General features: G+C 69.3%; 2 protein-coding genes across 4 annotated transcripts; both read left to right on the forward strand.

Moving 5' to 3' along the window:
• Positions 1–7837, forward strand: SORBS3 (sorbin and SH3 domain containing 3). Its single transcript, XM_071454718.1, is given in 21 exon segments — positions 1–786; positions 789–888; positions 891–1040; positions 2093–2229; positions 2304–2409; positions 2485–2708; positions 2779–2842; positions 2914–3028; positions 3103–3187; positions 3261–3302; positions 3388–3474; positions 4454–4509; positions 5615–5730; positions 5819–5898; positions 5986–6032; positions 6169–6283; positions 6358–6483; positions 6607–7014; positions 7098–7177; positions 7257–7363; positions 7450–7837. Coding segments are annotated over 21 exon segments (2835 nt in total). The 5' UTR covers positions 1–258; the 3' UTR covers positions 7512–7837.
• A 283-nt stretch (positions 7838–8120) lies between these two features.
• On the forward strand, positions 8121–14712 carry PDLIM2 (PDZ and LIM domain 2). Of its 3 annotated transcripts, XM_071454710.1 has the most exons (9): positions 8687–9655; positions 9970–10121; positions 10440–10509; positions 10592–10668; positions 10762–10807; positions 12395–12546; positions 12821–12966; positions 13042–13147; positions 14226–14712. In XM_071454710.1, exons 1-9 carry the CDS (start codon positions 8888–8890, stop codon positions 14431–14433), a joined length of 1725 nt encoding a protein of 574 aa, XP_071310811.1. In that variant the 5' UTR covers positions 8687–8887; the 3' UTR covers positions 14434–14712. The 3 variants fall into 3 exon arrangements, with proteins under 3 accessions (XP_071310812.1, XP_071310809.1, XP_071310811.1); XM_071454711.1 differs by lacking the exons at positions 12395–12546; positions 12821–12966; positions 13042–13147; positions 14226–14712 and adding exons at positions 8121–8418; positions 11211–12287 and having other exon boundaries at positions 9253–9655; XM_071454708.1 differs by lacking the exons at positions 12395–12546; positions 12821–12966; positions 13042–13147; positions 14226–14712 and adding an exon at positions 11211–12287 and having other exon boundaries at positions 8652–9655.
• The last annotated feature ends 538 nt before the right edge of the window (positions 14713–15250 follow it).

Consider the following 15250-nt stretch of genomic DNA (forward strand, 5'->3'; position numbering starts at 1 on the left):
ATGGAGGGGTGCAGTGGGGATGGGGGCTCTGCTCTGACTGTGCCCCACACCAGGGCTTGGGTGGGCACAGGAGCACAGATCCCACTCCCCACTTCAGCCCTCACCTCTCAGCATTTCCCTCTTCACCCACTTCCAAAAATCCCCCTAAATCCCCTTCTCCACCGGATGGGGAACTGATGACGCCGGAGGGGGTGAGGTGGGACACAGGCAGAGCACTGGGGGCTTACATGGGGGTCCCCAGTGCCCAAATCCCTGGGGATGGAGAGATTGAAGGGATGGAGGAATGCAGGAGATGATGGAGGGGATGGAGGGGATGGAAGGGATGGAGGACATGGAGGGGATGGAGGACATGGAGGGATGGAGGGGATGGAGGACATGGAGAGGATGGAGGGGATGGAGGACATGGAGGGTCACCCGTGGGAAGGTGGGCAGCGGTGGGGATGGGGGCTCTGCTCTCCCCGTGCCCCCATCCCGGCGCTCGGAGGGGCACAGGAGCACAGACCCCACTCCTCCCCTCAGTCCCCACCTCCTCCCGGAATTCCCTCCCCATCCTTTCCCGCACCCCCCCCCGAGTCCCCGTCTCCATCGCGCCGGGGGCCGGCGGCGCCGGGCTCGCCCCGTTTCGTAAGCGGGGCCCGGGTGTGCGGGAACGCGTGCGCGGGGCGTGGGATGAGTTCAACCCCTTGGCTCCATTCCCTGGATCCCATCCCTGGAAATGTCACTGGAAACTCTGAATGGGCCGGCCCCGCTCCAGAGCGGGGAGCGCTGGGGGGGCAGCGCACCCCGGGGATGGGGGGGCCGGGGCACACGGGGACCCAGCGCCGGCCAGGACGGAGCCTCCCGGGGCTCCCGGGGGATGCTCTTGGGGGGCTCTCCCCGCCAGCCCCCCCCATGCGCTGAGGGCCCCCCCGCTCCCTCTCCCGGCAAAGTTCGTGCCGTGGATTTTTCTTCCGCGCCGCTCGCGGCTCCGTCCCGCTCGCCCCGGGGCTCCCCAAAACCCCGGCGCTTCCCGGGGAGGCCCCGCTGGCACCGCCCAGGAGGTAAGAGCTGGCTGGGGGGGCCCCGAGGGGACCCCCGGGGACAGGTTTTGGGGGACACTCCAAAGGAGGAGAAGGATGGGGCCGAGCCCCGTGTGGGGCTGCGCTGGGAATGGCGTGGAGGTTTTTGGGGTGCCCTGGGGGGATGGGAGCCTGCACCCCATTTTCTGTGTCCCGGGGCACCTCCTTCCCTGGTCTCAGTTTCCCCACGGGGGTGATTAACGTTAATTACAACCTTGGAGCTGCCGAGCCTGCAGCGGTGTGGGAAACAGGGGGTCCCGATTTGGGGGTCCCACACACACAGAGGGCACCGTGTCGGGCTGGGACCCCCGGCAGCGGCCCAGGACGCCCCGTTTGAGGCGGGATCTGGCACCTGCGAGCGCCGGTGCCGGGCTGGGCACGGAGACGTGAGAGGGACGAGCCAGGGCACGGGTGTCCCCCAAAGGCCCCGGGGCCATCCCGGTGTCGGGAGAGGCTCCGGGGGTCCCGGCCCCCCCAGCCGCCCCCCGGCCGGTTCTCGGTGAGTCACAGCTCGGCTCCTCGTCCCTCCGTCCCCTCTCCCTCCCTGTTTGCGCTGCAGGGCGGGGAAATATTTCTGCCCTGTCGTGTTCCCGGCCCTGGCAGCGCTCCCGGGCGGGCGACGCTGCTGCCGCCACGTGCCCGGGCGGGAGGGCAGCGCGCCGGGATGCCGGGCATGGGAAGGCGGCGCTGCCATCGCCCCGAGCCGCCCCGGGCGTGTTCTCACGGCGGGCAGGATCCATCCCTGCGGAGCCGGGGCAGGGCGAGGGGCGGGTGGTCTGGATCAGCATGGGTAAGGAGCTGGGCACCCGTGCCAGGGCTGGTTCTGAACAGGAACAGCCCCTTCCCCTGAGCCGGGGACGCTGCCACCGCGGTTGTCACCGCACACGGTGCCCTCTGTGCCTCTGAATAACAGGGGACGCTCCCCGCGGTGGGGCTGGGGCTTCTCCGAGCCTCCGTCGCTCTGGCAAAGCTGGGAATGCCCAGAAAGCGGGGACAGCATGAGCACAGCTGCTTTTCCCACAGGGCACGGGCAGCTCCGGAGCATCATCCCCCTCCTCCGGCCATGGCGGGCCGGCTCCTGCCCCCCGATGCCAGCCCGGCCCTGGGTGTGGAGGACGTTCCCCACCTCCTCCCAGCTCTGCAGGTGTCCCCGCAGCACACGGTGACACGGGTGAGTGGGGCTGGCACATGCTGGGGGATCCGGGGGCTCTGCACCCTTTGTGCCAGCCCCTCCCTGTGCCACAGGTGCCCGTCATCCGCCACCGCGGCTCCAACACCCTCAACTTCCACTTCCATGAGCCGGAGAGCCGCGGCACCGCCCAGAACAGCCAGGGAGCTCCCAAGAGCTCAGGTACAGAGAGCCCTGAGCATCCTGGGGACACCCTCCGGGCCGTGCCCACCTGAGCCATGCCCACCTTGTCTGCAGTGAATGAGTGGTACCAGACCTGGCCAGCCAAGGAGACCAAAGCCCCCAGCCCCCAGGTGCCCGCCCAGCCCAGCCCCAGCCCCAGGGCCGCCCCTGCCTGCTCGCGGCCCCCGGGCTGGTCGGCGACCTGGACCAAGGACAGCAAGCGGCGGGAGAGGCGCTGGGTGAAGTACGATGGCATCGGGCCCGTGGACGAGACGGGGATGCCCCTGGCCTCACGCTCGGTGAGTGGGGGCGCAGGGCAGGGGTGTCACCCCGCTGTCACCCCCTCGTCACCCCAACGTGTCCCCCCAGAGCGTGGACAGCCCCCGGGACTGGTACCGCAGCATGTTCCGGCAGATCCACCGCAAGCTGCCAGGTGAGCCCGGGCGTGCGGGTGCGGCACGGAGCGGGCAGGGCTCGGCAGCCGCTCACCTCCCCCATCCTCAGAGCCCGACTGGGACACCCATTCCTGCCCCACCACGGCGCCTCCATCGCCCCCCAAGCCGCGGAGGAGGGGCTCGGCCCCGGCTGAGCCCCCCGGAATGCCCAACGGGATGGACTGGTGAGCCTGGCACAGGGACGGGGGTGCCCACGGGGTGGGGGCTGCGCTGGCTGAACCCCCCCCGTCCTCCACAGGAGCCGCTGGGGCGCCCCCGGTGCCACCGCCGAGCCCGGCAGCATTTTTGACTACGAACCAGGGGAGTTCTCTCCGCGGGAGCAGGTAGGCAGGCCTGGCACTCGGGGAGGGGTGGGCCCGAGGTGGGCACACCCCTGACCGCCCCCTGCCCTTTCAGAGCCCGGCAGCAGCGCGGCCGAAGCGGGCTCAGTCCATCGAGGTGAGGCGCTGGGGGTGGCAGCGGGGTCCCGGTGCCCGCGGGCAGTGCCAGCCTGGCCCGCCACAGCCCCGAACTCCCCCGGCAGGTGCTGCTGGAGCAGGAGCTGGAGCAGCTCAGCGAGGAGCTGGACAAGGACATGAGGGACATGGAGACGCGGCGGACCCCGCGCCAGGTACCCCCGGGCCCCCCTGCTGCCCCTCGGTCCCCCCAGGGCACATCCAGCTGTGGGCACATCCAGCTGTGGGCACATCCCGCTGTGGGCACACCCAGCTGTGGGCACATCCAGCTGTGGGCACATCCAGCTGTGGACACACCCAGCTGTGGGCTCAGCCTTTGTGCAGGGCTTGGACATGCACGTGGTGGGATGCACATCTGGATTAATGCTCAGATGGGTGCATGCACGGCTGGATGTGTGCACAGCTGGATGTGTGAATAACTGGTTGTGTGCACAACTGGATCTGTGCACAACTGGATGTGTGAACAGCTGGATGCATGAATAACTGGATGTGTGCACAGCTGGATGTGTGCACAACTGGATGTGTGCACAACTGGATGTGCGAATAACTGGATGTGTGCACAGCTGGATGTGTGCACAACTGGATGTGTGCACAACTGGATGTGCGAATAACTGGATGTGTGCACAGCTGGATGTGCGAATAACTGGATGTGTGCACAGCTGGATGTGTGCACAACTGGATGTGTGCACAACTGGATGTGCGAATAACTGGATGTGTGCACAGCTGGATGTGTGAATAACTGCATGTATGAATAACTGGATGTGTGCACAGCTGGATGTGTGAATAACTGGATGTGTGCACAACTGGATGGATGAATGGATCTGTGCAGGGCTGGAGCCCTGCACATCTGGATGCCTGCACGGCCGGGGTGAATGCACAGCGAGCTGCATGCACATCTGGATGTGTGCACAGCCCGGTGCCTGCCTGGCTGGCTCCACGCACATCTGGACCCACGCACGGCTGCTCAGCAGCCCGGAGCCGTGGCTGTGGGGCTTTAGGACCCAGCCCGCCCGTCCGTCCGTCCGTCCGGCGGTTTATTGGCGCAGCCGAGCTGGACTCCTTCGCTTCCCGCCGAGACTCGGCCTCCTGGATGATTAATTTTTCTCTCCCACCCCCTCCCGCTCCTCCCGGCAGAGCCCGGCGGCTGCTCCCACCGCTCGCTCCCCTGCTCCGGCCTCCCCGGCTGCTCGGTGAGTTCCGCGGCCGCTCCCGCCCCCGGCACCCCCAAATCCCCCTGCCCGGACCCCGCTCGAGGCGAGGGACGGGACCCCGCTCCGGGGGTGGCGGGGGGGCTGTCCCTGCGGCGCCCCGCGGGGGGGGAGCCCCCGGCATCCCCTCGGGACCCCCCAGAGCCCCCCCGGTCCCCCAGAGCCCGGCACGGGTGGGAGCGGCGCCGGGCCGGCTGCCCGCAGGGTGGGACGGGGCCGGAGCGGGGCTGAGCCTTTCCCCCGTCCCCGGAGCGGGGACGCCGTGTCCCGGCCTTTGGCTCCGTCCCAGGGGAGGTGACGGCGCTCGGATTGCCACCGCTGTGTCCCACGGGCACAGGGAGGGGACAGCTGTGCCGGAGCACCCCGGGATGGGGTGGGCACCCCGGGATGGGGTGGGCACGCCGGGGTGTCCCCACAGACCCCTCTGTGCCCCGGCAGCAGCAGGAAAACAAACAAACAAACAAACAAACCAACAAACCAACGAGCACCTCCTCTTGTAGGAGCCACCGTAACCCCCAGGGGCGCACCGAGCGGGGGCTCCCCCCCTCCCCAACCCCTCCTCCGGCTTGGGGGGCGCATTTGGGCTCTTTAAGTGCCCCCCGGAGCGGGGTTATTCATTAGCCCTCCCCGGCGCTTCCTGCTCGGCGGCAGCGGGGCCGCGCTGCCGGAAAACTTCGGACCGGTCCCGCTTGGCTGCCTCCGGGAGGAGCCCCGGGAGGGCTGGAGAGAGCAGAGCTGGGGGTCCTGGGTCTGGGGAACCCCAGCGCCCTCACATTGGGTACCCGCTGGTTTTGGGCCGCGGGATCCCGGGGTCCTGGTTCTGGGGGACCCCAATATCCTGGTTGATGGAATTCAGGCATCCTGGTCCTGGAGGACCCTGAATTCCCGGTCTGTGGAACCCAGGGGTCTTGGTCCATGGGATACAGGAGTATCCTGAGGGTCCCTGATGTCCTGGTCCATGAGACCCAGGGCTCCTGGTCCGTGCAATGCACAGGACCCCAATGTCCTGCTCTGCGGGACACGGGGGGCAGCAGGGTCAGAGCAGGGGGGGCTCATGGCCCTGCCCTGAGCCACTGTCCCCCCTCAGGAGCCCCCTGTCACCCCAGCGGCTGTGGAGCCCCCCTGCCAGCCACCACTCACCTGCCACCCCCAGCATGGAGCGGGCTGGGCTGGGGCTGGCCAGTGACCGGAGCCCTGGCAGAGGTGAGTCCCCCTTGAGCCCCCTGAGCCCCCCAGGCCCTGCCGTGGGGCACCCCAAGCACCCTGGCTGGTGACACCCCGCTCTTCACAGACACCCTCAGGCCAGGGACCCTCCCCAGCTTGTCGGACCTGGGGGAGCCCGTGGAGGCCGTCAAGAGGGAGGAGAAGAAGGTGAGGCTGGGATGGTCCCGTGCCATGTGGGATTGGGGGTGGCTGCACTGGGGGCGTCTCCCTGTAACCCCTCCTCTCCCTCCCCAGATGAAAGCTGCTCGCCTCAAGTTCAACTTCCAAGCTGAGTCTCCCAAGTAAGCGCCGGGGTCACCCCTGGGGTCCCACGATGACAGATGGGGACTCGGGGAGCCCTGGCACGTGGGGTGGCCCTGCCAGCCGAGCCGGGGACGGGTCTGTGCCCGCGGGCAGGTGTGACAGTGTCCCTTGCAGGGAGCTGACGCTGCAGAAGGGGGACATCGTCTACATCCATAAGGAGGTGGACAGGAACTGGCTGGAGGGGGAGCACCACGGCCGCGTGGGCATCTTCCCCTCCAACTACGTGGAGGTGAGCCCGGGCCATGAGGGGGCAGCGGGGCCGGGGGGCGCTGGCGCTGCCCCTCACCCGCGTGTCCCACCCAGATCCTGCCCCCCACGGAGGTGCCCAAGCCCATCAAGGCTCCCACGCTCCAGGTGCTGGAATACGGCGAGGCACTGGCGCTCTACAACTTCCGAGGGGATCTGCACGTGGAGCTCTCCTTTCGCAAGGTACCGCGGCTCCGTGCTGGGCCATCCCGGGCCATCCCGGGCTGTTCCGTGCTGTGCCATCCTGGGCCATCCCGGGCTATCCCGGGCCGTTCCGTGCTGACCCGCCCTCTGCTCCCGCGGCAGGGCGAGCGGATCTGCCTGGTGCGGAGGGTGAACGAGAACTGGTACGAGGGGCGGATCTCGGGCACCAGCCGCCAGGGCATCTTCCCCGCCACCTACGTGCAGGTGCTGAAGGAGCCGCGGGTCAAAACCAGCGCCGAGGACATCCCCTCGTCTCCCGGCCCCGCCAGCCCACGGCCCGCGGCCGGATCCCCGTCCCTGCAGCGCTCGCCCGGCCCCCGCATCCCCCAGGCTCCCGCGGGATCCCCCCGGGAAGCCAAGCGGGGTCCCGGGGTGTCGGGCGGGCGCCCGTCCTCCCCGCGCCACCTCGGTGCCACCTTCCCCCCCTCCCCAAAGCTGCCCCACGCTGGCACCCCCAGCCCCTTGGTGGCCTCTGCCAGCCCCCCACACCCTGCCTGGAGCCCCGAGCAGGTGAGTGCCCCCCGCCCTGGCACCGTGCCCCGGCACCGCTGGGGCTGCGGGTGCCACCCTGAACCCCCCGTTTGCCCCCACAGCGCCCGACCCCGGCGGCGCAAAGCAGCGCCCGGCCCGAGCCTGCCCCGTCCTACAACGGCTCCGAGATCCGGTGGACTCCGTAAGCAGGGCCGGGTGCGGTGTCCCCACGAGGGACCCCCCGTGGGTGGGGTGGGCTCTGCCCACGCTTTGTCTCGCAGGTACCGGGCGCTCTACCAGTACCGGCCCCAAAACGCCGACGAGCTGGAGCTGCTGGAAGGGGACAGGGTGGATGTCATGCAGCAGTGCGACGACGGCTGGTTCGTGGGTGCGTGGCCGCCGCTTTGGGGACAGGGATGGGGACAAGGTGCCACCCTCACCCCTCGCCACCTCTCCGCGTCTTTATACCCGCAGGAGTGTCCAGGAGGACGCAGAAATTCGGCACTTTCCCCGGGAATTACGTGGCGCCGGTGTGACCCGCGGCCGTGGGGACCCCGGGGGCTTCCCCCTGTCCCGCCGTGTCCCCGCCGTGTCCCCCCACGGGGATGAAGCGCCTCCAGCTCCCTCCCGCCCCTATGGGGCTGCTTCTAACAGGGACGAATCCCCCCAGCGCGGGGTGTCTCCCCCGCCCCAGTGCCTTAACCCGCCCCCTCCTCGCCGCTGCCCGGTGCCACCGCCCGGGGGTCGCCCCGGGGCTCTGCCCGGTGCCGGGCCTGACCATGACGGCCGTGCCCGCGATGTGGGCCCGTGTCCGGGAGTCGCCTTCGCTTCTTTTCCGTCATTAAAGCTCAGCTCAGCCCGACTCTGAGAGTTCCGGGATTGGGGAGGAGCCGCTCCCGGGACCCGTCCCACGGGAGCCGTGGGCGGGGAGCGGCGGGGCCGCTGCGTGGGGCCGCGGGGATCCCCCCACGCCCACGGGCGGTCCCGGGGCGGGCCCAGCCGCCGCCGTGCGCCCCGTCGGGGGGGGCCGTGCCCGCAGCCCGGCCCGGCCCGGCCCGGCTCCTCCCGAGGAGGCGGCGCCGTCCCGGGGCCGCGCTCGGCTCCGCAGCCCCGCGGGGCCGCCCGGCTCGGCCGCCCCGGTGAGTACGCGGGGGCGCGGGGGGTGTCCGTCCGTCCGTCCGTCCGTCCCTCGGGGGTCCCGATGCCGGGGGTGGGGAGGGATGTGCGGGCAGGTCCCGCCACTGTGTCCCCGAGTCCCCACTGTGTCCCCGAGTCCCCGGATCCTCGCGAGTGCCAAGTCCCCGTGTCCCCAGGTCCCCGCGCCTCCTGGCATCGCCCGTCCCCGCCGCTCGCCCCGCGGGTGCCAGGCGGCGCCGCCAGACACCGCGGGCACAAAGACATCGCTGTGCGGCGGGGACAGAGCCCGAGGGAGCGGGGACACAGGTGGGGAGCGGGGGGCCGAGGAGGGGAGCAGGGGGTGGAGAGGGGGAGCACGGACAGAGCTGGGGACAGGGATGGAGAAGGGGTGCAGGACACGAAGGGGAGGTGCAGGGACTGGAGAAGGGGTGCAGGGACTGGAGAAGGGGTGCAGGGAGAAGAGGAGCATAAGGGAGAGGTGGGGTGCAGTGTCTAAAGAAGGGGTGCAGGGTCCACAGAAGAGGTTCGGGGCTGTCGGGGGTCTGGGGTGGGTGCCCAGCTGCCTGTGGGGGTCCCCGGGCTGCCCAGGGACGCTGAGCGGGGCTGAGCATGGGGAGGGGGTTTGGGGTTTGGGGTTTCCTCCCGGCGCTGGAAGCCCAGCCCAGGAAATTCTTCCGGGCAGCCTCTCAAGCCCCTCTTTGTGCTCTTGGGATTTTTAACATTCCCGGCGGCTGCGGCCGGGGTGCCCGGTGCCGGCCGGGGTGCCCGGTTCCAGATGGGCTGCCCAGCTCCCCCAGGCTGTGCCGGGATGGGTGGGATGGGGTCTGGTGTGGATTTAGGGGGTGCAGCTGCCCATTCCCACCCATCCCATCGGAGCCCAGGGCTGCGCCGCTCACCGGGGTGCCACGGGGACCCTGTGCCACCCCCGGGGGATCCTCAGCGTCCTTCACCGCTGTGGATTTGCTGCAGGATGAAGGACTGGGGCTGCTGGTCCTCGCTGGGTGTCGGGCGCTGCTGTGGTGCAGCAGAACCCGTCCCTCGCTGCCACATCCTCCCCTCCAAACCCCACTGGCTCGGCTCTGCCAGGCCACAGCGCCGGCCTTGCTGCCAAGGCTTCACCAATTTCCTGCCTTGCTCCAGCTCCTGGGAACGACCTTGGCTGTCTCAGCTGCACCGCCGGGTGCCTGGGACCCCCGGGGAGGAAGCCGCCAGCCCTGGGGGACAAGAGGAAGAGGCGGTGGCTGCTGACACCCTGCGAGAACCTGGGTCCCCTCCCCGGAAGGAAAACGCTGCGGGCGCTGGGGACCCTCGGGGTGCAGCGGGGACAGGGAGGCCCTCCTTGTGCGGTCTGTGGGTAGGAGGAGGGGGGGTCCCCTCTGCCTCATCCTCTCGGCTCCCGGGATCGCTGACACCTCGCTCCTGCCCGCCCAGAGCCGCCGCTGCCATGCCGGTGACAGTGACAGTGACACTGCCCGGCCCGGCCCCGTGGGGCTTCCGCATCTCCGGGGGCAGAGATTTCAGGAAGCCCATCACCGTCTCCAAGGTAAGGGCAGGGCCCCCCCCGTGTCCCCCGGGCCGGGGAGAGGCGCCGGGGCTCGGGGCTGCCCCGGGGAGTGGATCCTGTTTGCCGTACTTGGGGGCTCCCGCGGCCCCTGGGCTGGGCTGGGCCGGGCCAAATTCCCGGGTGTTGTTCCCAAGGCCGTGGTCCCCTCCTGGCAGAGGGGCTGGTGCTGCTCTGGCAGGGCCCTGGCGATTCCACAGGGTGGGAACACCCCATGGCAGCAGGGCGGGGTTCGGGGGATGCTGCACTGCACGGGGGGGTCACCGGCACTGTCCCATGTCCCCTTCTCCGCGGAGGTGACGGAGCACGGGAAGGCGGCCGCGGGTGACCTCCGGCCGGGGGATGTCATTGTCACCATCAATGGGGAGAGCACGGCTGAGATGCTCAACGTGGAGGCGCAGAACAAGATCAAGCAGAGCCCGGGGCAGCTCCGGCTGGAGGTGGAGAGGTGGGTGCCGGGGCAGCCCTGGGTGCCAGCGGTGTCTGGGGGTCCCCAAGCACGTGCGTGTCACTTGTTCCCCCCCCTTGGTGACTCCTGGGGCGGTGCCATCCCCACGGGAGCCTGTCCCGGCTCTCTAATTAAGGAGTCGGGTGCTAACGAGGCCTGGCAGCGCTGGCAGCCGTTACCCGGCCAACTGCTCCCAGTTGGGACCCAGCTGCTGCCTCTGCGGCTCCGGGGCTGCAGGGAAGGGTCACCGTGCTGTGCACAGCGGCTGGGGGCTCCTGGGGCAGATCCCAAACGCTGCTGCTCTCCCTTGGCCCTCAGGTCCCCGGTGCCATATCCCAGCCACACCAACGGGGACGCCTCGCTGGAGGGGTTGGCCACGCGTTTCCAGGTGAGCCCCGGGCAGCCCCTGCACACTCCAGCCCCACAGCCAGGGCTGGTGGCAGCTGCTGGTGTCGCCCTCCCCTCCCCAGGACACGCTGCAGATGCCGAGTGAGAGCCAAAGTGCCCTGAGGACCCTCGACCCCAGCGTGGCATCCCTCAGTGCCAGGTAAGGCTGCACCGGGCTGTGTGTGGGGCTGGGGGTGAGGAGGGGGCTGGGGAGGGCCCGGGACCCCCCTGATGGCTCCGTTCTCTCCCCCAGCTCACAGCCCTTGGAGCAGGAGCTCACCTGTCCCAGCCTCTGCCAGGTGAGTGGGGGCTGCTGGGGTCAGGCAGAGATGCTGGGGGAGCATCTGTGCTCCAAAACCTTTTGAACCCGAAACCCATCCCGCTCTGAACCCCCAAACCTCCCTGCTTTGAACCACCAAACCTTGCCCCTTTGCAATGCTGAACCTTCCCCCCTTGAACCCCCAGATCACCTCATTTTGAGCCCCCAAACCACCCTCCCCTGAGCCCCAAAACAGCCCCACACTGAGCCCCCAAACCACTCCCTCCGCCGCCCCACGGCCCCGTCCCTGCCCAGCCCCGCTGTCCCCGCTGTCCCCGTCTGCGGTGGCTGTCACGGGTGTCCCCTCCCCGCCGCGCTGGCAGCGCCCCCGGCCCCGCGGGCACCGCCGCACCTGCCCAGGGATGTTTTGCTCCTCTTGGCAGCGGCGCCAGCCCGGGGAGGCCAAACCAGTTTGGGAAGGCGCAGCCCCGCTGCCGCCAGCCCGGGGCACTGGGGTGTTGGCCGGGCAGGGACCCGCGGCCCAGAGCGCCCCGGCCGCCGTGGGACACCCCGGGAGTGGGATCGGGATGCGCCGGGAGTGGGAGCGAGACGCCCGGGGGGTGTCTGGATGCCTCCTCCAGCCCCGAGCTCAGTGCCAGGATGCCCGCGGCCGCCCCATCCTCCCTGCGGGCAGCCGCTGGCTCCGGGCTTGGCGTCTCCCTCCTTTCCTCCCTCCCCGCTTTCTCTTTTTCTTGTTTTTCAAGCCCAAATTGGGAAGCGCCGCGGCCCCGAGCGCGGCCCTTCCCAGCTGCCTTTGGCCGCAGCCCCGGCCGCCCCTTGGCTCCTCCGGCCGCCCGCTCCCTCCTTCCTCCCCAGCTCCTGGTTTGCTTTGCTGCCGCCTCCGAAGGGTCCCTCCCTGTCCCACAGGGTCCATCCCTGCCCCGGAGGGTCCTCAGGGTTGTGGCCATGAGGGTGCCGTGCCCGAGCCCCCACCCAAGCCGCTGTGCTCCAGGGGTGGTGAGGGGATGGCTGCCCTTGGATCCATCCCACTCTTCCTCGCATCCTGGCTCTGGAAGCCGCCAGGGATGAGGCCAAGGCCCGGCTCCTCCCGTGCCTAATTTTAGCTCATCCTTCGTGACCCCACAAAGCCTCGGCGCTGCCCCTTCTCCCTCCCCACGGGTGCGGCCAGGGGGTCCCCGTGCCCGGTGCCCACCCCGGGGTCCCGCGGGGATTCGTTCCCATCTGCGTGGCAGCTGCTCCCGGGAACATCGGGAACGAACGTCGGGAACGAACATCGGGAACGAACATCGGGAACGAACATCGGGAACATCGGCTTCCACTTAGCCGGGGAGGGCTCCGCTTCCCGGCCCCGCTAAGCAGGAGCAGATGAAGGGAGGGGACGGGCGCAGGCGCTGGGTTATGGGGTGGGGGCGCTGCCCTGGCTCCTCTGGGGGGTCCCACCGGCCCCGTCCTGGGTGGGAAGGAGAAGCAGCAGCCCCACGGGGCATCCCTGTGGAGATCTGGGCTTGGGGAAAGCCCCTGGGGCTGTCCGGGTGTCCTCGGGGTGCCCGGGGGGTCAGGGAGGCTCTGTGCCCCCCAGGACATCCCTCCCTCCTCCCCCTGCCAGGAGCGACGCCTGAGCCGCCAGAGCAGCTCCCAGGGGCCCGTCCTGCCTCCCCCACCCCGGCCACCCTCACCGGAGCTCGGAGCCCCCCAAACCCCCTGGGCAGCCCCCAGGGGGAGGCGCCTCTCGTCCCCCTGCGCCAGCACCTGCCTCAGGTACGGAGCGGGCCGGGGGCTCTTTGGGGGGACCCCGCGGCAGGGCAGCCCCCAGCCCCGTGTCCCCACGCGGGTTCGTCACCCGTGGGTGCCCGTGGAAAGGGTTAACTCACCTGCAGGCAGGTGGGGCCGTGGGAGGGCCGGGCAGGCTGGGGCAGCTCCCGGGGTGGAGGGAGCAGGTGGCGGACGGGCTGTGGGGTGCAGCCGGGGTGGATCCCGGAATCCGAGCGCTGGGAACCCCCCCAAAATCTCCCCTCGGGCCGCGCCCCCCCAGCCAGGGCTCGGAGCCGGCCATGAGGCGCTTGGAGGAGGACTCGGAGGTTTACAAGATGCTGCAGGAGAACCGGGAGCTGCGGGCGGCCCCGCGGCAATCCAGCACCTTCCGCCTGCTCCAGGAGGCGCTGGAGGATGAGGAAGGAGGTGAGGGGGGCACGGAGGGCGGGGGCAGGCCTGGCACGGGGGTGGCAGGGCTCTGATGGCCTCGTGTCCCCTCAGGAGGTCCCGCAGGGCCCTTCCCCAGCCGCCTCTCGGCCGGGGCCCGCAGGCCCGTGGCCGGGGTGCAGAAGCTGCACGTCTGTGAGAAGTGCGGGAGCAGCATCGCGTGAGTGGGGCTGGGGGCTCGGGGGGTCCCGGGGCTGGGTCTGTCCCTGCTAAGCAAAGGCAGAAAGGGGCTGCTCTCAGGCGCGGGGCAGGATCCGTGCCTGACATTGCTCCCGGCAGGGATAAAATAATCCGGGGTGTGGCTGGGGCGGGATCCTCCCCTGCTGTCACCGCCGGAGGGGATAAAATGGGGCGGATTGTGGGGTGGGAATGGGGCTGGGGGCCCAGGGCAGGATCCATCCCTGCCATTGCTCCTTCAGGGTGAAAATGGGGGCGGTCCCGGGGTGTGAGTGGTCCCAAAGCAGGATCCATCCCTGCCATTGCTCCTTCAGGGTGAAAATGGGGCTGTCCTGGGCTGTGAGTGGTCCCAAAGCAGGATCCATCCCTGCCATTGCTCCTTTAGGGTGAAAATGGGGGCAGTCCCGGGGTGTGAGTGGTCTCAGGGCAGAATCCATCCCTGCCATTGCTCCTGTAGGGTGAAAATGGGGGTGTGAGTGGGGTCAGGGTGGTCCCAGGGCAGAATCCATCCCGACCATTGCTCCTTCAGAGTGAAAATGGGGCTATCCTGGGGTGTGAGTGGTCCCACGGCAGGATCCATCCCTACCATTGTTCCTTTAGGGTGAAAATGGGGCTGTCCTGGGGTGTGAGTGGTCCCACGGCAGGATCCATCCCGACCATTGTTCCTTTAGGGTGAAAATGGGGGCGGTCCCGGGGTATGAGTGGGGTCAGGGTGGTTCCAGGGCAGGATCCATCCCTACCATTGTTCCTTTAGTGTGAAAATGGGGCTGTCCTGGGCTGTGAGTGGGGCCAGGGTGGTCCCAAAGCAGGATCCATCCCTACCATTGCTCCTTTAGTGTGAAAATGGGGCTGTCCTGGGGTGTGAGTGGTCCCAGGGCAGGATCCATCCCTACCATTGCTCCTTTAAGGTGAAAATGGGGCTGTCCTGGGCTGTGAGTGGTCCCAGGGCAGGATCCGTCCCTGCCATCGCTCCAGGGCCAGGATGGGGCTGACCCCGGCTGGGAGGGGACCCTGGGGACACACGGGGTGGCTCTGCTGACCGCCTGTCCCCACCCCCGCAGGACACAGGCGGTGCGGATCCAGGACGGCCGCTACCGGCACCCGTCCTGCTACACCTGCGCCGACTGCGGCCTCAGCCTGAAGATGCGCGGCCACTTCTGGGTGGGGGACGAGCTGTTCTGCGAGAAACACGCCCGCCTGCGCTACCAGGGCCCCCCGGGGGCGCCCGTGCCCCGGCCCGTGTCCCCCCCCGTGTCCCCCCGCTCCTGAGCCCCGGCGGGGTCACCCCGGGGCTGTCCAACCCCACCGGGCTGGGGATGGATGGGATCTGGGGGGGATGCGCTGCCGCCGCCCATCTTCACCCCTTTGTGGCTGTGTGCGATGAGCTGGGGGAGTTCTCAGCCTGGGGGACACCCGGGGGACATCGGGGCGGGGTCGCTTGAGCACTTGGGAACCGAGAGGGGCTGGCACCGCTTGTGCACTGACTGCAAAGGGCTTCTCCGAGGAATTAAACCAGATTCTTTTCAAATATAATATATATTTACTCCACTGCCGTGTCTGCTCTGTGCCAGGACCCCAGGGCAGGGGGAAGGAGGGTTCGACCCCAAACCCGGGGTGCAGACAGGGACCCCCCAGACCCCTCAGCGCTGCCGCCTGCGCCCGGGGCGGGGGTGCGGGTGCTCCGGTGCCGCTCCTTTGTCCTGCTCCCAGAAGGTCAGGGCTGCCCTCGGGGCTGGCTGGCCCCTCCCTGCGTCCCTGGGAGGTGGCCGGGTTTATTGGGGGCTATTGGTCGAGGCCTTTGTCCTGCTCCAGGTGCTCTTATCGCCGCTCCCCGCCCTCCGTGCCCGCCTGCACGGAGATGGCTTTGCTGTTATCTGGGCTGTGCTGTTATCTGAGATTCGGCGTTATCTGGGATTCTCTGTTATCAGCGGCCTGGGAGAGACCTGTCCCTTCCCCTGTCCCTTCCCCTGTCCCTCTGCAGCGGGGACAGCCAGGACCTCCCATCCCCTCCTGCCTGGGGTCTCACGGGGTCTGTTTGGGCTGTGCCACGGCCCCCCGTGCACCCCGGGCTCGGTCATGGGGCTCT

The sequence above is a fragment of the Agelaius tricolor genome, unplaced genomic scaffold, assembly GCF_023055355.1.
Source record: "Agelaius tricolor isolate 1412-34295 unplaced genomic scaffold, bAgeTri1.0.p SCAF_41, whole genome shotgun sequence".
NCBI classification, from domain to species: Eukaryota; Metazoa; Chordata; class Aves; order Passeriformes; family Icteridae; genus Agelaius; species Agelaius tricolor.

Bases quoted from the DNA above. Each gene is read 5' to 3' on its own strand.
- PDLIM2 (XM_071454708.1), top strand. From the start codon at position 8,888: ATGGGCTGCCCAGCTCCCCCAGGCTGTGCCGGGATGGGTGGGATGGGG. The intron at 9,656-9,969 runs GTAAGGGCAGGG...TTCTCCGCGGAG, and splicing joins AGCCCATCACCGTCTCCAAG to GTGACGGAGCACGGGAAGGC. The intron at 10,122-10,439 runs GTGGGTGCCGGG...CTTGGCCCTCAG, and splicing joins CTCCGGCTGGAGGTGGAGAG to GTCCCCGGTGCCATATCCCA.